At 34.1% G+C, this 25,045-nt stretch overlaps 2 protein-coding genes and 1 pseudogene across 2 annotated transcripts; all 3 read left to right on the forward strand.

Annotated features, from left to right (window-relative positions):
* Positions 1 to 2,176: 2,176 nt before the first annotated feature.
* LOC147383499 (zinc finger protein 6-like) lies at positions 2,177 to 3,161 on the forward strand. Its single transcript, XM_086428845.1, has one exon. The coding sequence runs from the start codon at positions 2,343 to 2,345 to the stop codon at positions 2,949 to 2,951; it is 609 nt and encodes a 202-aa protein (XP_086284971.1). The 5' UTR covers positions 2,177 to 2,342; the 3' UTR covers positions 2,952 to 3,161.
* Positions 3,162 to 9,732: 6,571 nt separating this feature from the next.
* LOC147383500 (uncharacterized) lies at positions 9,733 to 10,074 on the forward strand. Its single transcript, XM_086427301.1, has one exon. The coding sequence runs from the start codon at positions 9,733 to 9,735 to the stop codon at positions 10,072 to 10,074; it is 342 nt and encodes a 113-aa protein (XP_086283427.1).
* Positions 10,075 to 19,905: 9,831 nt separating this feature from the next.
* On the forward strand, positions 19,906 to 21,927 carry LOC147383501 (major allergen Pru ar 1 pseudogene; annotated as a pseudogene).
* The last annotated feature ends 3,118 nt before the right edge of the window (positions 21,928 to 25,045 follow it).

The raw sequence follows: 25,045 nt of genomic DNA on the forward strand, positions 1-25,045 counted from the left end.
CCCTAGGTTACTGTAATGAAGTGCAATTAGTAGGTTAAAATAGAGGTTATAAAAAAAGCAATTTTTTTTATGATTTGTGTGCAACCAACAAGTAGCAGTGTGCAACTAGTCGGTCCCTTTTAATAATTTTGGTTTTCTATTTCTTTTTAGTCATTTTAAGGATTTTCATTGTTTTAGGGTGTTTATGGTGTGTAAGTCTCTTAACTGTTACTATTTTAATTGAGTGAGATGGTAATATAAATAGGGTTGAATTGCGAATTTAAAACTTAACTTAAGCCAAGGATTTGAATCGAAAATTGATTGTTGGACGTAGTGGCAAGTGTCTCCCTCCAAAAAGGGAGAGGTCTTAAGTTCAAATCCCCTCGTTGGCCACCCATTACAGGAGATTTAGGTGAGATATGATGCTCTTAGATGTCAATTGCCTCACTCCTACTAGTCAGGCCTACAGGTTTGGACAACCCGAAGAATAAGAATTGTAAGACTTTTGTTTGAACAGTAACAATCAACAAATACTAGTTCTTAAAGATATTTGTATATGATATCTTGAAAGTTTAAGGATTTCTTATATTCCTTGCTTTCCAAATGTTGGAACCTACTTACTTAAATGGAACTTAGTTCTAATCACCTACTTTGTTAATTATTTTCTCTTCACAATACATGACTAAAAAAAAGGTATTTTAAAAATACTCCTGTTAAATTGGTGATATTAGGTTTATCTCCTATGATCACAAATGAATGTTGCAATTTTTTTATTTATTTTTATTTTTATGATTTAATGGTGAAGCATTAATTATTATTATTATTTTTCTTTTCAAAATACTCTTAAAATAATGTCATAGCTAAATCATCAAATAAAAGTACTGTTGACTTAGGGTAAGGGGGGTAAACATAATCTTGCATTTTTCAAAGGGATAAACCTAATATCACGAATTGTGGCCATGTTGAGAAAAAATGATTGCAAATGTTGAAAATTATTACAAGTAAGCGACAATAATAGTGTAATAGTACAAGAAATAAAAGTACTTTTAAAAATTACAGAAACCACATGAAATCTTTCAAAGTACTAGAGAAAATGAAATTATAAAAATATTGTATATTTATTATTAATGATAATAATATCAACCAAGGATTATTCAGTACTAACTAGTTAGAAATAGCCAGAGATAAATGAGAAGTACAAAACATTGGTACAAGTCAAGTCAAGTCATGTCACAAGTGAATGAAAATACAACCAAACTATGGATATGAAATGGCTGAAAGTGCAATGCAGATATGGCCAAATGTGTAATCATGTTATCTTTTTCAAGATATAAATTAATATATCAATGTAATATCTTTAAGATATTATCATATCTAAATTGTGAAAGAAAAGATTTTACCACTAATACATGAAATAGAATGAGATAGTTCGTGGGTTGTGTACGATACCCAATATGAGCAGTATTTTCTTGGGGCCACCTGTGAGAGTGTTTCCTCATTTATTTGGTGTGTGTGATGTGCAGGTGTTGTATATACTCGGGAGAGGGTCCCATTTATCTTAGTTTCGAACCTAACTCCATCTGACCCCCTGGTTGGACGTAAGTCCAGACAAGAACAAATCCTTTGTGGTTCATTTATCTTTTAGTTCTATGTAACTCTTATTCTACAATCCATAGACCATCAAATTGATGGAAACTAAAAACCCAATCATCTTGTATTCTTGATTTAAATCAAATTTTAAAAAAGAATGAACAAAAAAAAAAAAAAACTTTACTTTTGATTTAATCAAGTGTTTAAAAATGAATGGTCAGTGAGATTCTAAATTTAAACGATTGGATACAATTGTTGTGATGACATGGCACACCCTCAGACATACATAAGAGCTATAGAGAACTACAAAAGAATCGCGTTACAGAGGATTTGCTCCCAATCCAGACACCCCAATTATAAAATATAAAAAAAAGAAAAAAAGAAAAGAGAGTAGAGTTAGATAAATTATTATTCAATTGATATTTAAAGTTAATTAGAAACTTATGAAATATTGGTGTGGGATTACATAGGCCGTGTAGGCTTTTATGATATTGTGTCCCGCTCACGCATCCATACTCTTTCCTAAGGGCCAAACATTCATGAATCAGTGGACCCCACAAAAGAGTGAAAAATGAATGTGTAGCTGTATAAAGTTAACCAACTCCTGGAGTACAAGATCAGCATATTTTAGTCTAAAATATTCCCTATAAATCAAGGAGATACTATCATACCATATCCCCATGAACCACAAAATTCTATCACAATGGTTACTATAATTCAGGCCAACTGAACCTCTTTCTCTCTCTCTCTCTCTCTCTTTCTCTTACACAAATATGGCAGAAAGCTCAAGTTCAGCAAAGTCATCACGTGATGACGTGTCTTCTAACGAGCCATCCGATCGAAGACCGATCAAACTGTTTGGGTTCTCAGTGATGGAGCAACAAGAAGAAGAAGTCCCTGCATCCGAAAATAAAGATAATAGGAAATTTGAGTGTCAATATTGTGGTAGAGAATTTGGTAACTCTCAAGCACTTGGAGGCCATCAAAACGCACATAAGAAAGAGAGACAAAGAGCTAAACGAGCCCAATTCCAGACGAATCGACGGTTCACAACTGGTACACCAATTCTAAGCCCACATGCTGTTAGATCAGGACCATTCATTTATTCTAGTGAACCCACTAACATCAATGGTGCTGCTGGTGCTCCAAGGTTCCACTCTCCAGTCCAGTACTTCTCATCACCACAGCCCATGTTGTCATCACTCTCTCCTAGAGTTCCTTCTTGGCTTTACGTCCCAAGGCCTGCCACGTTTGCTGTTGCATCAAATGTGGGTCCCGCTACTACTACTCATCAGTCTATAACTGAAGTTTCTGGGAAAATGTCAGAAGTTGATGTTGGAATTGATCTTCATCTCAGCCTTGCACCTTCTTCTACTTCTTAATGAGCCGTGATGCATGTGATCACGTCTCATTTTCTGATCCTAGATTTTTTTTTTTTTTTTTTTTTTTGTAATTTGTTTTGTTGTATTATTAGTTGTAAATATATATTTTTTTAATTTTTTTCCCCTTTTTTTTTTTGGTTCCTTCATTAAGATGGGATTTAGAGAAGGGGAGGCTTTTGTTCACTAAATTGGAGGAAATTTTGGATTTTTGTAATCCTTATTATTTCTTCAAAGTTCGAACTTCAAAGCATAAGCCTGAGTTTGAGGTGTTTGTTTGTGAGTGCAAGTTTATCCTGAATTAGGCTTTTTGAGTCAGATAAAATCAAGTAGGGATGAGCTGCTTTATCCATGTTTTCCTCCAATCTAACAAACAGTTATGTCTTTTAGTGGACACGTGACAGCTTTATGTTATTTCAATACCTTAACACCCTTCTTTGTTAACAGCAAAACCCCACTTTGAAAACAACCAACCCCAAAAGATAAGGTGTGATGAAAAGAAAAAAAAAAGAAGGAAAATTAGGACCCCTGGTGTTTTTTCTTAGTGGACATAACAGTAACGCTTTTCTGCTCGTTTGACATAACGGTAGGTTTTAAACATGAGTCGTGATTTTCTGATGCCCCCTCTGATGTGGCATGGGTTAGAACCATAATTTTTTTTTTATCGGGATACACAACTACACATCTCCACAAATATATGAAATTGTGTGTCCCAGGGAAAAATCTATGGTTCTAGCACATGCCACATCAAAGAGTATATGCCATTCTTTAAACATTAAAGAATCCGGATTTTATGAATCGAATGGGACAAACCCCTAGAGGAATTCCATGTCCTGAATACAAATGGATCTCTAAGAGGGATGTTGGAGGAGAAGGAGTCATAATCAAAGATAGCAACGGCATTACAGTAAAGGCCCTAGCTGAGCATACGCAAGGGAAAACTGTCCTTTTCCACGAGCTTCAAGCAATTCTAAAGGGAATGATTATAGCAGTAGAAGAGAATATCTAGAACTTGCAGGTTAGATCAGACTCTAAGGTGGCAATCGAATGCATCAAGGGGAAGCAAGGTATACCATAGAGGGAAGAGAGGTTGGTCAAAGCCATAAGAGCTAAAGCTTCGTCCTTTCATCAAATCGGGTTTAACTTCTGTTTTAGAAAATGCAACCAAGCGGCGGACTCTTTAGCCTCCATCCTTCCCAATACGGATAGAATTCTTTTTGAGTATGGGGATCTCTCAACTAGTCTTAGGGACATTGTTTGTAAGGATGCCTCCGGGCATAGATATGATAGAATGTAGCTTGTTTTTCTCTGGTTGGGGTCTGCCTAACCCCCCATTAATCTTCAAAAAAAAAAAAAAAAATTCACTCACTCTGTACTTGACTGACATGGCAAGGACACAAAACTATAGATCTTTTTGTTTGGGATACATAAGGAAATAATCATCGGTTCTATATCCTTGCCACATCAGTCGAGTAGTACAGATCGAGTGAAAATTTTCGAGTCATAAACTCATTAGTGAACATTAAATAGTATCACATTTTTGGGCCTTGTCAACGTGTGCCCTTAGGGCACACATTAAGTGCAATAAATACAATTTGAAAATTAAATTTTGTACCAAAAATGCCCTTAAAAAAATTACTTTTATTGAAATTTCAAAAGATTTCAATTTCTATAGTGTATTTATTACACTTTAACGTGTGCCCTAACAAAATCCCACATTTTTAAAATAGAACTTCCATTAACACACCAGCTACACAAACATTTGTTTTGTTATAAGTAAAAGTTGGTGTGCCAATAGAATCATCTTTTTTTGTTCGCTCGATACTCCCAATATAATTGAGTCGGGATCCAGAACGGTTTTTACATGAAAAATTTTAGTTGGGTTTAAAACTCATTGGACTCCTAAACAAACCATGCATGCAGCCCTCCTCTCAATTGATCCTAAACTATGAGAATGGAAACCGTTCTAGACTGCAACTCATAATAATTATGTCATGCTATTCTTTGTGTTTTAGGAGTGTGTCAATTGATCCCGTTAATCTGGCCTGACCCGCTCATCTGAAAAAAAGAAAGAAGAAGTGCGGATCGTATGCACCTAGGATGGAGGATTGAAGCCCTCCTCTCACATCCCAGCACACGCCAAATAAGCCATAATCCAAGGAATTAGAACCTAAAATATCTTCTTTTAAAAATTTCCTTGCATTACAACTTACGTGGCATGTATTCGGGGGTTGGAGGAGGGTTTCAATCCTCCACCCTGGGTGCATACAATCCGGACTCAAAAAAAGGAAAAAAAAAAAAAAAAGGGTTGGAACCTTGATCTTGAGCTGCAAAGGTAAGATTGGCTCAAAAGTTTCCAACCAATTAAATCTGGGTCAAGCTGGTGCCTAATATTGCGCAATCCTGAGACGGCCTGCTAATATATATTGAAAAGTTCATAAATTTAATTTTTTTTATAAAACATGCTTGGGTCCTTGATGCCCAGATTCAGGCTTAGCCGAATAAGGTCTAATACAGATGTAAGACTGGTCTAAGGTATAATTCGTCACTACGTCCAACTTAGGGCTGCACCAAGCTCGGCACATGCCTACCCATCGATGGCCCTACTTGTGTTCGAAGTTTGATAGGTGGGTTTGCATTTAGCCCACATAGAGCCAATGTGCATATAATTCACGTAGACATCACCTTCTCAAAGCCTTGGTCTACTAAGTCTTGCTTTGATATTCTTAGATAGTATGGGCCTTTGTTGGGGATTCATATAATCAATTGTGGGTCTCAGAATCCCAGCAAACATGCCAGTCATGGCGATCTCAGTTCACAATATTTTTTGTGCTAGGGCAGCACATTTTAGTGGTCAGGAAAAAAAATTGCTGGCAAAAATAAAATATGAGATTTCACATAAACCCAGACTGACCAAACTCCATGAGACCGTGTGTATTGATGGAATCCCCAAATTTTCAAATTTACCCTCGTTAGGCTTCATGCGATTGGTCATTCAGGATTCTTGATTGAGTTTTATGTGAGCGAAAAATCTCAGTAGTCAGCATGTACATGTGTTCAACGAGTTTTGAACCTAAGTGGTGGGATCAACACTTCACATTCCTTATCAATTAAGCTCAGTTGGCGTTTTCTTCCCTCACCTCACTCGTGCTAATCGACAACAATTTCAACTCGGTGAGATTGAGAGAATTGACGTTGAGTGGTCTGGAGCCTCAAGTTGGCCTGATTCATTGAAGATGTGGTTCTGGATAGAGTGGTGAATACTTTATATGAATTAGGTCCCAAGGTGTCATGTCGTTTGCCAAATATCTCCTCTATTGCAAGACTTCCTAAAAGGGGATTTGGGTTTAATAATATTTGAGTACCCACATGGATGATAATGACCATGCTTGATTGTTTGGTTTGGAGTATTTAAATATGTCTTTGGACATGATAAATGAAGATTAATTAGAGCATTACTGATAAGTATTGTCAAATAAGTTGAGATTTTGAAAGTGAGAGAAGAGAACCAAAACTAAAGTGAATCCAAGTCAAGAAAATTAAAACTAACAAAAGATATCTCAAACTAGAATTTAATAAGGAACTAGCATTCACTAGGAAAATCCATGGATGGGCTTTGGGGTTGGGGGGCTCGATTAGCCCTAAATCAACAACATGTGGACTCCTAGTAAACCTAATTCTTAGAATCCCTAATCCAGCCCAAATGGGCTCCCTATATAGTTACGTATTGGGCTTAATTAAAATGATGATTATTATTATTATTATTAGTTTGGATTGTAATGCTTCATAATAATGGAGCCCAAAAAGAAGTCAAGGCCTTCTATAAATTCTTTTTAACAAAGAAATTTACCTGGACCCAACTCATTTGTACAAGTGTCTTCTGGGCCATCTTAGCATCCAAGAGAAGTGATCTCTACACCACTTTATGGGCTCGAATACTATTCAGTCCAGCCCCACTTTGCGAGCTCAAGGTCAAGGTCCTATATCTTGTTCTTTGAGCGGTTAAGCAGGTCATGGAGCCCAATTGACTGCTCTAGACCCTAACGTAATTAGGATAAAATATAGATGATCTTAACCATCTGATCAGTACCAACTAGAATAAAATGAACAGCAAGAAATTTGTTAAATCGACATTTCTTTTATGAAACTGTTGGCCAAAGTTTATACTATCTTCTTAACTTATTTCATTTGGAGAACTAGTTTGATGTGAGCTCCTCGTAAAAGAAATATCATACAAGTAACATGTCATTGGAGGCTCAAATATATTATTTTTCAAACCATAGAAAATATCTTAACATCAATTCTATACTTACATGCAAACTTATCAAATTTAATTATTGATTAGAAGTCATAAAGTCAAATATAATGTTTTTGTCTAGGACCAAAAGAGATCCCTCAAAAAATATTTCACCAAACATTAGACATCAAACCTTTTTTTAAGCTTAGATTATAGGGTAAATTACCATTTCGTGAGCTAAGTTTGATGAAATTCCGATTCCAAAACATGAAAAGTTAGATTGTAGGTTTTTCAAAGTGAAGATCTCACTGATTTAAAGTAGTGAGATCGTTGTGAACTGCAAGATCGTCACTTTCATAACCAACAAGATTATCACTTTGAAGAGAAAAAAATCAATGATCTTGTTACTTTAAGCCAGCAAGATCATCACTTCGAAAACTTGCAATCTCACTCTTCATGTTTTCGGAATTAAAATGAACAATTAATTAGAATGGGAATTTTGTCAAAAGTTAATCATGTTTTGAGAAATTTCTCTAGATTCTAATCAGAGAAGCTCACATCAAACTCGAATTCTCTCATTTGATATTGAATACTGGATCCCACCCTAATTGGATCTATCACCCACAATAAATTTTGTTGTTATTTATTGTCTTCACTTTGACTAATTGAACTTAAAACTGTTTTAACCTCAAACGTGTTTAAGGCTTTCCATCAAACATATTATTGTGATGATAGAAAAATCAAGTTTCCTAGAGATCAATATATGTTTTATAGGGAGTAATAGTATTGGGTTTTGGGGAATCCCTAGAAGGACTAATAGGATCTTTGGATCCTTTGAAAAAACTTGACCCACTTGAAGGGGAGTCTTCCTCCAACCTGGAAGGGTTGACTAAATGGCAATTTTGGATCGATAAGCAATTAATGCCTCGTAGGTCAAGAGTTTGATACCTAGTATGAGGATTGCACATGCCCTACGAATAATCCTTGGACAAGACCATAGTCTATGAATTGGACAAAAGCCCAGATGCGGAGTCAGTCCCATATCTATAAGGATACTTAGTTATCAACAAAAAAATCTTCCTCCATAAACAAATTTATTTATTTTATTATTTGTCAAAATAAGAATTACATTCTCCAATAAAAAGGATTTTGACTCCAACAATTTAGGAAAGATAGAAACCTAAATTATTAATTAGAAAGAGACCTAAAATAACAAAACTCTGCGTTAAGAATTAGACTACTCAATTAATGAAACTAATAAAATAAGGTGTCCTAGGTATTCTAATGTATTAAAATAAACTACTATATTGTCATAATAAGTACAATATCAATGTTGAAAAATGTTGGAATGACACAAATAAAGACACAAAGGTGACCCAAATGATGTGATGGCGCACACATAACCGTAGATGTTTTTTACTTGTATCTCGCAGAAAAACATCTATGATAATGTGCATGACATCACGTCATTGTGTCTCCCTTTGTGTCACCCTAGCATGACTCATGATATAAATCCATTGGTCATCATTGAGAACATTAACCGGATCATTGATTCCTAAGAGAACTTCTCAGCTCTGATCATCAAAAATACAAATGATATAAATAGACAATAACTCAAAATCCAAGGCAATTTTCTTAATCGAATTTCAAAAGTTATTAAAATACAACTTTCTCTATCAGAAAAACCCGGATAGAGAGAGCAAGTTTTGGTCGTCCACAACTTTCTCTCTCTAAAAAAGTTTAAATGTTTTTCACCATAAATAACTTTCGTGGTTTATTTGATAGATACTGTCAGTTAAAACATAATTAAGTTGCCTCCCTGATCTTTTGACCTCTTCTATACCGATCATGTACACCCATGAATTGGGTAGTTAATTTACTCCTTATCCTTTTATATGACATGTGGTGAACTCTTCCACTCCCATTGGTTCATAAGCAGCTTAGTCTATCAATATGTGGACTAATCCAATAAAAAATAGGCTTGATTTGTAATTTCTGGGCATCCATCCAATGAAGTGTTCTTTATCCAACTCATCATGAATATAATATCTATGGATTGATGACAAGTAGATTATTCAAACAACAGAACTTGCATTGCAACTCCAACTTCTTCTCATAACACACCAATTAATAAAATTAACATATAGGATACAATAATATAGGCATAATATATCTTAACTCACAAACCATAGGAATACGTACACCAATAGCTCGAATAAGGATGGGAACCAACTACCCATCACATTGATTCGGTCAATGACAAAGGTTGTTAAATAGAATAATATCTTAGTTAAGGAGATATTTCAAATATGTAGTATTATCCAGGGAGGCAACTTAAAAAAAAAAAAAAAAAAAGACGAAAAAAGACTAACGACCACCCACGCATACAGCTCAAGTTCCCTCCATGCCTTGTTCCCTACCGCTGTCTCCTCTCCATATATCCCCCACCTCACAACCCTAAACCTAACTTTAGAAAAATTCCATTAAAAAACCTCATTCTTTCATCTCTTTCTCTTGTTCTCGATCTCTTTGGCTGGCTCGGTCTAGATGGTCGACTTCCGCTCCGGCTTCCGCCCTTATGGTGGTGACCGGAAGCTCGAGATCGTTAGTGGCAAGGAGTTTAGCGCGAACCAAACCTACATTATGGCTCGGTCTCGCTCTCCCGATCCTCCTCCGATTCCGGTTCCGGTTCCACCACCTCGAGTTTCAAAGTTGTCTAAGAAGGACTCATCGTTGAAATCATGGAGCTTCAATGATCCAGAGATGAAGAGGAGAAAACGAGTCGCCAAATATAAATTCTACTCTGTTGAAGGGAAAGTTAAGTCTTCTTTCAAAAAAGGGTTTCGTTGGATCAAGAACAAGTGCTCTGAGATCGTTCATGGCTTCTAGTCCTTATTCATAGAGAGAAAGAGACAAATTAATGGGAGGGAATAAGGTTTCTACTTCTCTTTTTTTTTTTTTTTTCTGTCTTCAAATTTTCCTTTTTTTTCTAAGAATGACTAAAATACCCTTGGATCAGGGATTTAAAACGTACGAGGATATAAGAAAAATGAGGGTATTTGTCTATTTGGTTTGGGTCAATCCGTCTGTTTACTTAATATGGAATATGTATTAACGAGACTCAAGTTGATTATTTAAGGAAAACATTGAAGAAAAAGAGGTGGTCCTCCGCGTATTGATGAATGAGTAGTGCTGGGGTGACACAAAGAGAGACAAAGGAGTGACACAATGACATTGTGTCTTGCACATTACGTAAATGCTATTCCATGGGATACGAGTAAAAAATATCTACGGTTATGGCCGTATCACCACATCATTTTTGTCACCTTTGTATCTCTGTTGGTGTCATTCCAGCATTTTCCTTGATTGATAAAATCAACAGGGGCATGTTGGTCAATTTGAATGTTTTCATTGAACTGAAAATGTATCAAAGCACTTTTATCCAAAAAAAAAAATAATATATCTATAATTTTTATTAAATTAACTTCATTCTTTTTTTAAATAACGGAGGTGTCCAGACTTACATCCTACTAGGGGGATCGGATGAGCCAGGGTCGAAGCCAATGGATATGGCTCCCTCCCTTGGGCACGTGCTACGTCCACCCATCACACTCATCAGGTCACGCACCAGGTAAGTGAGGGAGTGCCCCCGCGGGTGGTCCCTAGGAAATATTGTTCATATTGGATATCGAACACATAATCGACAGACTCTCACCATTTATTGGTTTACTAATCAAACCAATTTTATTTTAAAATAGGGTCAACTTGTTTAGATCAACTACTCCAAAAGATCGATCTATTGGATGAAAATATAAGAGGATCACGGGACTTAATTAAGGTATGATTCACCCAAGAGTGGAGGAGAATATATACACTCAACACTCCCCCTCACCCATAAAGGTGGAAAAAATCGAACCTGTGACCTATAAGAACCTAACGTTAATTAACGAACTACTTCAAAAGATCGATCTATTAGAGAGATGGAAAACTATGAATATTAGAAGGTCACAAGGCTTAACTAGAGTATGAGTCATCCAAGGAGGAAAATATACACGCTAAACAACTTGAAACATGGCCCAATCGTCTTAGCCCGAAAACTAGATAAAATCATCTTATCGAATCAACTCATTAACCCAGGTAAGTAATTTTTAAAATGCATCAAATCTTATCAAAACCTCATCCAAAGTATTTGTTTATATACAATAGTAATGTGGAGAAAAAAATTATCATTATTTTAAAATACCAAAATTATAATTTTAAATATTTAAATATATTTATAGTTTGTGAGCACCTCAGGGCCACAGACAATGACAGCTTCGCCATTGAGTTTTTGGGATTGTATGATCGGTGCAACTTTTGAGCTATTGGTAAAGGGGAGGAGGCCATCATTTGATGATTAAAATTATGCTATAGACAAGTAGGTGTTCTAATTGGATCATAGAATTTTCGATTTACACCCATAATGACGATGCTGCCCCTGAAAATGGACACCTTTCCCTATTGAATTATGAGAGATACTATTGCCACACCAAGTTTTACTAACGCCACACCAACCATGTGCAATCCTTTGATGATTTACATAGGAATTGGTGTGGCATTAGTAAAAAATTGGTGTGGCAATAGCAACTCTCTAAAGTATAGAGCATGACAATTCATTCTTCATTAAACTCCCAGAATAAATAGCAGTCAAAGGTACATCTTTCTTTATCTTTTCCATTCTCATGTGATCAAACCAAATCATTTTTCCCTCTTCTTAAATATCAGAAACGAGGGTGATTGGATGCAGGAGTGGGCCTAGCTTATCAGGCCCAACCTAGCAAAATAGTCCTCCTTAAGGAAATTGTCAAAATCCTTTAAAGATGAAAAGTTGTTTTAGAAAAGAAAAAAAAAAAAGAAAGAAAAAAACGCAAGAATTTAAGAAAAAAAATGTTATTTGATGTATGGAAGCAATTGCATAATCACTTCCATAGTCTTCTTCTGGAAAAAAAAAAAAAAAAAAGGTTATGTTTTTTAAATAAATCACAATATTACAAAAAAAATTTACAAAAATACCACCAATATCTTATATTGAAAAATTATATGTTTTTTCAAGGGTAGAGTTCATTAGCCAAAGTTTTGTCCTATATGTCTAAAAGTATGCTCTAATCCGGCTAAAGATCTACCTAATTTCGATTTGCACATATCGGACCAGTGATCCCAATGCCACTTCATTTTTCATGACTTCGTTTTTTTTTTTTAATTCATTTCATGTCTTCCACCAAATATTCGATGAAGTCTCTTTATTTATGTGCAATTTGAGATTACTCATATTGTATAAATTTAGAAAGCATTTATGACACAAGTGATAATCATACATATATTACCAATTGGGTGTTATGTGTATCCCAAGACATTATCTACAGTTCAATGATTGGGGGGGGGGGGGGGTTATGTGTATCCCAAGACATTGTCTACAGTTCAATGATTGGGGGGGGGGGGGGAGAGGGATATGCAAGAGGGGGTGTCAAAAAATCATTATTCAATAAGAAACTATTATTACAAGAAGATAAACTTTACATCTAAAATTGAGATTGTGAGTAAAAATCCATGTGTTCATCCATGAGATGTGAATTCGTACCTTCAATGTTAAGAAATATAAAATAAAACGAAACCATGCAGGCGTTTTCTCTCCATTGTCTGAGGATATTTCAAAGAAGGAGCATTTCGGGTTGCTTACGTGATATGAAATTTGATGTAAAGCCATTGGAAAGTCGTGGCCAATGGAAGTTGTGGAGTACCCTTTCGGGCAAAACGTTAAAAAAGTGGTTTCAATTCATTAAGTGTTATACGACTACATTTAATTTTGTAGGGCAAAGGAGGCCACTTGTCAATGGACCAATATCAATTTATAATCATAAAGAACCCTCTTCTTCTCCTTTGCGCTTTTTTTTTTAAGTTAAAATTGGGGTTGTCAAATGTCACTAGGTCGATTCTTTAAGACTTTTAGAATCAGAATCATCATTTTTTTTTTCCATTTTGATTTTAAGATTAATGAAAGCAGAGTCGTCAAAATCACGGGTACCCACCAATTTTAATATTTAATAAATGGATAAGACAAAAAATATCTTAACTAATGATTTTCAAGATATGGGTTAGAGGTTTTGGATTAAACTGATTTTTTGTGAGGATGGTCACTATGATGAGAAGATCATTCTCACAAACAATCAACTCAATCTGAAATTTCTAAGTCCATTAGAAGTGATTTACAAATTATTAATAAAAAATCGATGATTCAAATTCTAAATCATTTTTTATGGAATTAGAAATTTTAAATTGAACTGATTTTTTTTAGGATGATATTTTCATCATAAAGATTCTCCTCACAAAAAAATCGGCTTAATCCGAATCTTCTAACCCATATTTTGAAAATTTATTATTATTACATTATTTTTACATATGCAGCATGATCAGTCACGTGTATACATACATATAGGGTCCTGTTCCCCACCCTAAGCTTTACCCTACACTTTAACAAACGTGTTTTGACCTACATGGGGTAGAAGTTTGGAATAGGCTGATTTTTGGTGAGGATGATCTTTATGCTGAGGAGATCATCCTCACCAAAAATCAGCACATTCCAAAACTTCTAACCCCATCAAAAATGGTTTACAAAAAATGGACGGTCCACGATTTTTCAACTTGTAAACATGGGGTTAAAATTTTTGAAATGGGCTGATTTTTGGTGAGGATGATCTTCTAATCATAGAGATCATCCTCATCAAAAATCAGCCCATTCCAAAACTTCTAACCCATGTAGGACAAAACACATTTGTTAAAGTGTAGGGTAAAGCTTAGGGTGTTGAACATTTCCCATATATATATATAGGTCGTGTTCAGCAACAAACATTTTGGCAAAACATTTTTCAAGACATGGGTTAGAGGTTTTGGAATAGATTGATTTTTGGTGAGGACGATCTCTACAGTGAGGAGATCATCCTCACCAAAAATCAGCCCATTCCAAAATTTCTAGCCCCAGTTTACAAGTTGAAAAATCGTGGACTGTCCATTTTTTGTAAATCATTTTTGATGGGGTTAGAAGTTTTGGAATTGGCTAATTTTTGGTGATGATGATCTCCTCACCGTAGAGATATATGGGAAATGTTCAGCAACAAACATTTTGGCAAAACATTTTTAAAAACATGGGTTAGAGGTTTTGGAATGGGATGATTTTTGGTGAGGATGATCTCTACGGTGAGGAGATCATCATCACCAAAAATCAGCCCATTCCAAAACTTCTAACCCCATCAAAAATGGTTTACAAAAAATGGACGGTCCACAATTTTTTAACTTGTAAACTGGGGCTAGAAGTTTTGGAATGGGCTGATTTTTGGTGAGGAGATCATCCTCACCAAAAATCAGCCTATTCCAAAACCTCTAACCCATGTTTTGAAAAATGTTTTGTCAAAATGTTTGTCACAATGTTTGTTGCTGAACGGGACCCTATATGGGAAATGTTCAGCAACAAACATTTTGGCAAAACATTTTTTAAAACATGGGTTAGAGGTTTTGAAATGGGCTAATTTTTGGTGAGGATGATCTCTACGGTGAGGAGATTAAGACTGTATCGAAACAATGAAAACGTGACACATGTGTTTTATTTAACTAGAGGTTAACCTGCGTTAATCTAATAAATCGTGGGTCTTCAACGATTTATTTTCTTTCTCTAACTGCTTCCTAAAAAAGAGGGAGAGAAATAGAGTATGAGAGAAATTCATGCTCTAGATTTAAAAAAAAAAATTATCTTTGTGATTTCTTTCCTAAATGCTGGATCTCTCGATCTCTCTACTCCCATATATCCATTTTTTCCTTTTCTCCTCTAAATAAAACAATAGGAAAATCTGAAAATCTAAATCAATGGAAAGGAGGAAGACATTTAATCTAAATCTCCTTTTGTTCTAGTCTCACCATCAATTATTAAGAAAAACTAGTTTATTGTTTTTGACCTTTTTACACAACCATGGAAAAACTCAACATAAGAGGAGGCGAGCCAATTGAAGTCAACTTTTCATTCTCCTAAAATTTGTTGTATCTAATAGTGTTATGTATTTTCATTTTTCCCATTTTTATGACCAAGTGATTTGTCATGGTTCAAAGTACAGTTTATTCTATGAATTTATCGTCCAAAGATGTTCTGTTTTCAAGCAGATTGATTTAGATGATTTTTAGTGACTTGGCCGAGATTTTTAAAATATTGTCCAAGACATCCCATTTGTCTCGTGAGATTTTGCAAATGTGAGATGATTTGTCTATCCGTCTCATTCATGGACGCTATTGAGACGTTCTCGAACAAGATTTAAAACCATGAGTTATGGTTGTTTTGTCCTTAATTAATATCTTAAAGTTATGATGAAGGGTATTTTAGTAATTAGATAATTTTTTAAACAAGATGACGTGTATTTTAGTTATTAGCTAAAATAAATGTACATTATAAACCAAAATATATCTATAACTTTAAGGGTATGTTTGATTACATGAAAAGTGATTTTTCAAGAAATTTGAAATCTATGGAAAAATAGTGATTCAAAATGGGTGGGGTTGGAATACCAAATTCCATTATTTGATTTCATTTAGAAAATAATCATGAAAAAAATAATATGAGAAGAAGTAGAAGAGGAGGAGGTGGCGAAGAGAGAGAGGTTGGGGCGGAGGGAATATGAGGAGAAAGAAAAAGAAGAAGAGAGGAGAGGGAGAGGGAGAGGGAGAGGGAGAGGGAGGGTTGGGGTGGAGGGAGGAATAATAATAAGAAGAATAAGAAGAATAAGAATAAGAAAAAGAAAGAGGGATGGTAGCCGGCAGCAACGACGATAAAGGGATGAATGTGGTGCTGGCACTAATGGTGGGAAAAAGAAGAGATGCAATTAAGATTTTGATTTGGGGATGGAAATAAGGGTGAATTTCATTTTTTTTTTTCATGGGCTTGGTGGCAAAATGAAATCCAAATTTTGTGAGACTTTTAAATGAGCGTAAAAAATCATTTTCCATGTAAAAATACAATTAAACATTCAAAAAATGCCATTTTCAATGGTAAATGATTTTCCACTTTATTTTTCATGTGCAATCAAACATACTCTATGTTCTGTTTGGTTGTCACAAGCGTTAGACATGGAAAGTTGGTCTAAGAAGTAGGAAGTGCCTTCTCAAATTTGTATTAAACCTTAATATGAACTCTCAAAGCCATTTCTGACATTAAAAGCACTAGATTCACTCTCCAAACACTTTAATTAATTATTTATTATTATTATTATTATTATTTTGTCAACAAATGCTAACTTAAATATGATTCTATGTAGTTGGTGACTTGAAAGACATGAAATATGTGAAGTATAGGATCGATGTACTTGATAAAGAGAACTTCTACTACGAATACACTTTGTTCGAAGGTGATGAATTTCCAAACGGCCTCATAAAAATAGTTAACAAGGTTAAGCTTAAGAACTCTAGCGATGGAGAATGCATTTCTAAGATAGTCACCCATTACCATCTCCAGGATGGTGTTGAGATCAATGAAGAGGAAATCAAGGCCAGCAAGAGCAAAGGCATAGCCAATTACAAGGTTATCGAGGCCTACCTAACCGAAACCAAGACGCCTAAAGTTAGTGTCTCCTTTTTTTTACCCCAATAAATTATGCCATGGGTGTATTGTCTATCCTTTGTAATGCCATCACTTGTATTATACAATGGCCCAAATAGTGCTTGTCTTAGTAAATAATAAACCAATGTTCTGATATTCCATTTGAAAGGGGTTTTGTTCAAAGGTTTAATTTAAATGAAGAGTTGATGTGTAATTTTGTTTAATTGTGCACAACTTTTCGTATACTTGAAAAGATTGCAAGAATGAAGAAAGAACTTAAAATTAATAATGGATAGCTAATGAAACAATGGAGATCATATTTTATGAAATATATATGTATTAGAAAATTTTTTGTTTTTTGGAAAATCCCTCTGTTTCTTTTTCTACCATATGTTCCGATGAATGACAAAATAAATTAATAAGAAATAATTAATAACAAACTTGGTATGTTGAAAAACAATCAAGGGGGCAAAACCATAGAATCAATAGAAGGATGTTTATTGGGCGGTTAGGATCATTGAATTCATGTACACGATAATTTAGATGGAATTAAATAATTATGCTTCTTTCAATAGTAAATGAACACTCAAAATACATCTATCATAATTCCAAGTCTGATCGAAAGAAAGTGTCATTCCGTGAAACTAGCAACTTTGTCTTCGATCCATCGTCAGTGTCTAGTATAAACCCTAGATTTTTTTTTTACCCAAAATCCCATCTTTATATTTCTCCAAAAATTATGTCTGATTTGTAGGTTGAAGAAAATAGAATTTTAAAGTTGAAAATAAATGTTAGGAAGAAATTACTATGACAGATTTTGGGAAAAAAAAAATTTATTTTTTAATTTTTAAAATATCAAACTATGTGAGGAGATGGATGGCCAGATGCCTCGAACTTAATCTCATAAAATGAAATAAAATCTTAGAATACTTCGACATGCCACCATCACAGATGTCTTAAGATGGATATTTCTGACTGTCATGTGTTTGAAACATCTAGAAGATGTGATGATAGCAAGTCGTTGGACGTAAATCCAAAACCAACGACTTCTCAACACATGAATGAAACCAATAAGTCCTGAGCCGGGCCTAAACCATATGACTTAGTAAGTACACATATACCACAAGTCCACTCAAATCTCTGTCGAATTTAATTTCTAGAATTCAGAGAGGGACCCACAGCTTAAGAAAATAGGAAGCCTCCCAAGGTGTTCATACTTTTATTAATATAGTAGTAGCCTGGAATTGAACATTGACTATAACCATTTCACACCCAAGACATCTTGATGATATAATAAATCTGTAAATTACACAAATGCCCTTTACCAATCTTCACAACTCGAAAATAGTTTCTCCCCTAAGCCAATTCAATCTCCTTCTATTATCTTACATTTCCCTAAATGTGAAGATGGGTGTCACCACTATACAAACGAATTGGACTGCTCCATCTCGATGTCTAGGTTGTTCTAGGCATTGTTCCTTGATCAGGACCTCATTCCCAAGCTCATACCCCATGCGATTAAGAATGTTGAGGTATTCCATGGAGATGGAGGGGCTGGAACCATCAAACAACTCATCTCAGTGAAAGTAAGTTATCAAACATGAATGGTCTTATCGTTTATGAGATTAAGTTCGAGGCATCTGACCATGGAGGATGCAAATGTAAGATGACGAGTCATTGTCATGCCAAAGAAGGTGTTGAGATCAAAGAAGAGGAAATCAAGGCTGGCAAAGACAAGGCCATGGACATGTACAAGGTTGTTGAAACCTACCTCACCAAAAACCCCAATGCCTATGCTTAGTGTCTTTTTAATTTTTGCCCAATAAATTATTCAAATTCTATCTTTGTTGAGTAAATGTTGTATGCCTCTTCTATCCTAGGTAAGGAAAAAATTTATTCTATGTACCTTTGCCAACACTACTTGCAGTTGGTTCAATAATTAATAAGAAACCCTTTATTATGATATTGCTTTCAAAGGGGGCTTTGTTCTAATGTTTTTTATTTAAAAGAAGAGTGATAAGTTTGGTTGGATTCATTTTAGATAATTACTTTTAAAAAATAAAAATATTTTATTATTTTCTATTTTTTTAAAAGTTACTTTCTTCTAAAGATACTTTTATGCTAATTAATTTCTATTTAAACGAACTCTGAATTGTTTAAAGACTACTGATAATCTGAATCCCTTTTCTGTACGCTCCTTGACCTGGCAATTCACAGAAACATATATATTTTTTTACTTATGTATCCCAAAACAAAGGATCTACTGCTTTGTTAAGGAAGTGTACAAAAAAAGGAGATAGATCATCACAATTCTTGTTCAAAACTAATCACTGTGGTGTGTATAATTTTAATAACAAAAACAGTAATTGAGAAGAATTAAGGGCAAAGCCACATAGAATTAGGGGGATTAAGTATAGTAATTAGGCAATAAGGATCATTTGATTCGATCACCTATGCCATGATCACAGAAAGAATTGGCTCGTAGATCTCACATGTTTGATTGATCGGTTTTAAATTTCTAATATAAATAATGCAAATTTGGGTACTTCAAATTCTAACGACATCTATCTTGTTGAAGAGGATTGATGATCCTAGAGAATGACATTAGAAATCACATATCTCATAGAACAATTCGAAGAGAGGATAAATCTTTTAATAATGAAGTCCTCTTATTTTTAAAGTTTGTCAAAGTAAAATATGAAGGGACCATCTCAATCAGTCTCCACATTTAACCTAGTGAGGGCAAATTTGGCATTAGCTAGGAAAGTCCTTGAGATTGAGAAGTATCGACCAAAGAGAGTAATTTCTTAGTTCGCTTCTTAGCGTTGCTGACGGTCGAGCTCTCTATGATTGTTACAATTCAAAACCTTATTATTATATGATATTCCAAGTCTTTGAAAGAGATTTTTGATATTCAACTTTCCGCGAGCATTGAATATGTAATTGAATAGTAGCCCAGCAATCGAACTTGGGCAACAGATGGACTTTTCGTATCCTAATCAAAGTCAATAAATACCACCAATGCTCCTCACCATCTTCATCCCTATTCTCTTTCTTTTTCTTCATGTTCCTTTGATCATGATCTTATTTCATTAGAACCGGAGGTGGAGATGGGTATCACCAGTTATAGCCATGAATCGAACTGCTTCATCTCTCCAGTTAAGTTGTTCGATGCCTTGTTCTTTGACCATGACCTTTTTCCCAAGCTCCTACCTGATGTGTTTAGGAGCATCGATATAATCGAAGGTGATGGAGGGGCTGGAACCATCAAACTACTCAGCTTCAGTGAAAGTAAGTTACAAAACATGAATTATCTAGTAAGGTTACACACACTTACACACATATATTTTTGCAAAATTGCGTCTACTTTTGATTAAAGCTCTTTTGTTCAATTGATAATAGATACCAATTTTCAAGAGGTGTTTATTTGGAGAACTGTTCTTTGGACATTATTTTGGTGATTATGTTAAGAGTTGTGTCATGGTTTCAAAACTGGTTTTGACAGATCATCTCGTTCATGGGCAAGACTGAATTGTCTCGGATGATTCAACTCATCTTGGACGAGATAAACCATTTTATTCATTATATATATTATATATAAATGATTATAATTATTTTTATAAAAATAAGGTATAAATTAGAAGTTGTTTAATCATTAAATAATATTTAAAGTTTAAAAATTATTTATTTTATTTAAAATATACAAAATCCTAATTGATTGGATGATTTTTAGTGACTCGGATGAGATTTTCAAAATATCGTCCCAGTCATCTCATTTGTCTTGCAAGATTTTGCAAATGTGAGATGACTCATCTATCCGTCTCATTCATGGATGATGTTGATACGGTGTCGGATGAGATTTAAAACCATGAGTTGTGGTCCTTTTGTCTTTAATAATTAATATCTTAAAGATATGATGAAAGGTATTTTAGTAATTAAATAATTTCTGAAACAAGATGAAGGGTATTTTAGTTATTGGCTAAAATAGATGCACATTGTAGACCAAAATATATCAATAACTTTAAGAATATGTTTGATTCATGGAAAATGACTTTCCAAGGAATTTGAAATCTATAGAAAAATAATCGTGGAAAATTGGTGGAGTTGGAATACCAAATTTCATTGTTTGATTTCATCTAGAAAAAATCATGAAAAACAATATATGAGAAGAAGTAGAAATGGGGATGGTGGAGAAGAGAGAGAGGGTTGAGGTGGAGGGAGGAGAAGGAGAAAGAAGAAGAGGAAGAGAGGGAGAGAGGGAAAGGGTTGGGACGGAGGGAGGGAGGAGGAAGAGAGAGAGAGAGTGGTGGCCGGCGGCAACAACGACGAAGGGGTGAATGTGACGGTGGCTATAGTGGTGGGAAGAAAAAGGGATGAAGTTAAGATTTTGATTTGAGGATGAAAAATAAGGATGAATTTCATTTTCTCGTAGGTATGGGTGGGAAGATGAAATCCAAGTTTTGTGGGACTTTTGGAGGAGGGTGGAAAATCATTTTCCATGTAAAAATGCAATTAAACATTCGGAAAATGCAATTTCCATGGTAAATAGTTTTCCACCCTATTTTCCATATGCAGTCAAACAGACCCTTAGCTCTGTTTGATTGTCACAAGCATTGGACGTGGAAAGTTGGTCTGAGAAGTAGGAAATGCTTCTCAAATCTGTACCGAACCTTAATATGAACTCCCAAAATGATTTCAAATGTTAAAAGCACTAGATTCACTCTCCAAACACTAATTAATTATTTATTTATTATTATTAATTTTCTCAAAAAATACTAACTTAGATATGATTGTATGCAGTTGGTGACTTGAAAGACTTGAAACATGTGAAGCATAGGATCGAAATACTTGATAAAGAGAACTTCTACTGCAAATACACTTCGTTCGAAGGTGATATATTTCCAGACGGCCTGGAAAAAATAGTTGTCGAGGTTAAGCTTGAGGACTCTGGCAATGGAGGATGCATTTGTAAGCAAGTCAGGCATTACCATCACAAGGATGGTGTTGAAATCAACGAAGAGGAAATTAAGGCCTTCAAGAGTAAATTCATAGCCCTTTACAAAGTTGTCGAGGCCTACCTAACCGAAACCATGACGCCTAAATTTAGTGTCTCCTTTTTTTTACCCCAATAAATTATGGTAAGTGTGTCTTGTCTATCTTACGTAACACTATCACTTGTACCATACTGGCCCAAATAGTGTTTGGCTTAATAATAAGAAACCCGTGTTTTGATATTCCTTTTAAAAGGGGTTTTGTTCAAAAGTTTAATTTAAATCAAGTGTTGATGTATAATTTTGTTTAATTGTGCGCAAGTTTTTTATAACTTGAAAAGATTCCAAGATGGAAGAAAGAACTTAAAATTAATAATGGATGACTAATGAAATGATTGAGATCTTATGTTGCAAAATATATATTTGTATTAGAAAATTTTCTTATTTTGAAAATTCCTCTGTTTCTTTTTCTACCATATTCTATGATGAATGACAAAACAAATTAATAAGAAATTATTAATAACAAACTTGGTAGTTGAGTACGATCAAGGGCAAAATCATAGAATTCAAGAACTTTAAATGGGCGGTTGGGATCGTTAGAACCATCATAGTCAAGCATGTACACAATAATTCAGATGGAGTTAAAATCATTATGCTTCTTGGAATTGTAAATGAACATTCAAAATATATCCATCATAATTCAAAGTCTTATCCAAAGAAAGTGTCATTCCTCACAAAAAATCAGCTCAATCCGAAAGTTCTAGCCCATATTTTAAAATTTTATTATTATTACATTGTTTTTACATATGTCCAACTCAATCTGAAACTTCTAACCCATATTTTGAAAATTTATTATTATTGCATTGTTTTTACATATATCCCATGATCCATCATATATGTGTGTGTGAGTAAGTATGTTTTATTGATAAAATATAAAAATATCATTTTAAAATTATTGCAAAAAAAAAAAACAAACATAATACATCATCTATAAAAGAACCAATAACATAAAAACAAATTGATCTAACAAATATATGACTTAACTTCAAAAAAAAAAAAAAAACTGAACTACATATTTAACAACAATAAACTTGTAGGAAAGAAGGAATTTTTAAATCCGCATAAAAAAATTTATATGAAAACATGAAAAATTTTAGGCAATATCTATTAACTTTAAAAGGTACGAAAACCATCAACCATTTATAATATGAAAAAATAGTAAAAGAAATTGGTTCTGATTTCCATTCGATTCGGTTCGTTTTAGACCCGACTCTAATTAGGTAGTGAAAACAAGGATCGAGATTTGAGGTTGTAGACACCCAAAATTTCATAAGTCCACTTACAAAAAGGGTCCAAAAAATTAGATTTTGGGGCACAGCCCATATTCAATTTAAAGGATTCCTAAACCTAGATTATGTTCAAAATAAAAGTCCAAGAGACCCCGAAACCCACCAATTTGGCTCATGGATCTCCCAAAAGAGCCATTGTACATATTCTTATTTTGCTTGCCACTTGGAAAACCCTCATAGTTTCTTAATATTTAGTCCATGTTCAATTTGGAAGATACCTAATCAAAGCCCAAAGCCCATGAATCTTACATCTTCCCCCAAAAGAGTCACTGGGTAAATTCCATAGACCCCAACACCCAAGGAAGCCTTTCATTAGTAGGCCAAGGTTAAAAGTCCACCGGTGGGTCAACCCCTTAAGAGAAATTCCAACATTATCCCCCTTTGAAATTAAAGTTAACTAATAAAATGCTTAGAATTCTTGTAAATATATCAAAAACTATGGTGTGGTTCTATCTACACACACCAAGATGACTAATTATACTCACTCTAAGTGAAAAATGTAAAAAGGAATTCAGTAAGTATTGGATTTAACCGATTTGAAAAGTACCTACTAAACATTACAAAAGAGATTCAATAAGTACCTACCAAATAGAATTTTCTCATGTGAATGGCTTCGACTCGATTGGAAGTTTTACAGTAAGAAAAACAAGTATATCAAAACTTAGAACTCTTATTAAAATCATTTTAAATACAAAGAAGAAGAAGAAGAAGAATAAGAGGAAGAAATGGGTCAATTGGGTGGGTGCAATGAGAATTAGACAAAAACAGAAAAGGGAAATAAGTGTGTGCAATAAGATATTTTGTCTTTAAGTTGGACATCATGAATAAGTTGATACAATTAGCCATTTTGGTGTTTGCAAATACAACCACCAAAAATTATGTGATTGGAACATCTTACCCTAAAAGATAAAAAAAATCAAGTACATATACTTTGTCCTTTTTTACCAGATGTCTATCATGTAAAGGGCCTATTTTTAACTTAAATTTTTACTCATACTCTTTAAAATATTTTTAAAAGGGAATTGCTAACGTCCAATACTTTATAGGGACGTTAGCATTGTTCAACATTTTTTTTCAATAATACTCTTCATTGGATTTGTTTTTTAGTGAAAAAGACAAGGGTATATTTGTCTTTTATATAATAAATGTCTGTTTACATAATAAATACTATAAACATTTAAGTATTTTGAATTAAAAATCTTTGTTGTAGTAAATGGTTTGGCGATCAATACCAACATAATAAATACATTTATTAATTGCATAATAAATATACTTATTGTTTAAAAGACTAACATGACCTTGTCTTTTTCACTAAAAAATAAAATAAGGAGGGGTATTATTAAAAAAAAAAATTGTTGGATAATGCTAACGTCCCTATGAGGCCTTGGACGTTAGTATTCCCCTTTACAAAATACTTAAAGCCCACATTTACATTTGTCATCTTCTCATCTATACTCGCAAAAGTATTTTTTCACTTCTTCTCATTTACTTTTTTTTTTTTAAATATTTACAAAAGAACTAAGATTCACCTTTCCACATGGTATTATCACATTTATTCTCCCAAAATATTTTTGTCTTTTCTCATTTACCCTTATTTTTAAAAGTATTTATTAGAAAGCAAAAGATCACATTTCCACATGTCTTTCTCTGACTCATTTTTTTACTTTTTTTTTCTCCACCACCAAAGTTGAGTCACTATGCCAAACTCATGTGGGTTGTAGGTTGTGTCATGTGGCATGGGTCAAGAGACCCATAATATTTTTCCCTATTTACCATTGAAAAGTAAGAAAAATCGAAAACATGTCCATGAATCAGCTCATTCCAAAACTTCTAACCCCATCAAAAATGATTTACAAAAAATGGACGGTCCATGATTTTTCAACTTATAAACATGGGGCTAAAAGTTTTGG

The sequence above is a fragment of the Akebia trifoliata genome, chromosome 16, assembly GCF_017979445.1.
Source record: "Akebia trifoliata isolate Shusen 1 chromosome 16, ASM1797944v1, whole genome shotgun sequence".
Taxonomy (NCBI): Eukaryota; Viridiplantae; Streptophyta; class Magnoliopsida; order Ranunculales; family Lardizabalaceae; genus Akebia; species Akebia trifoliata.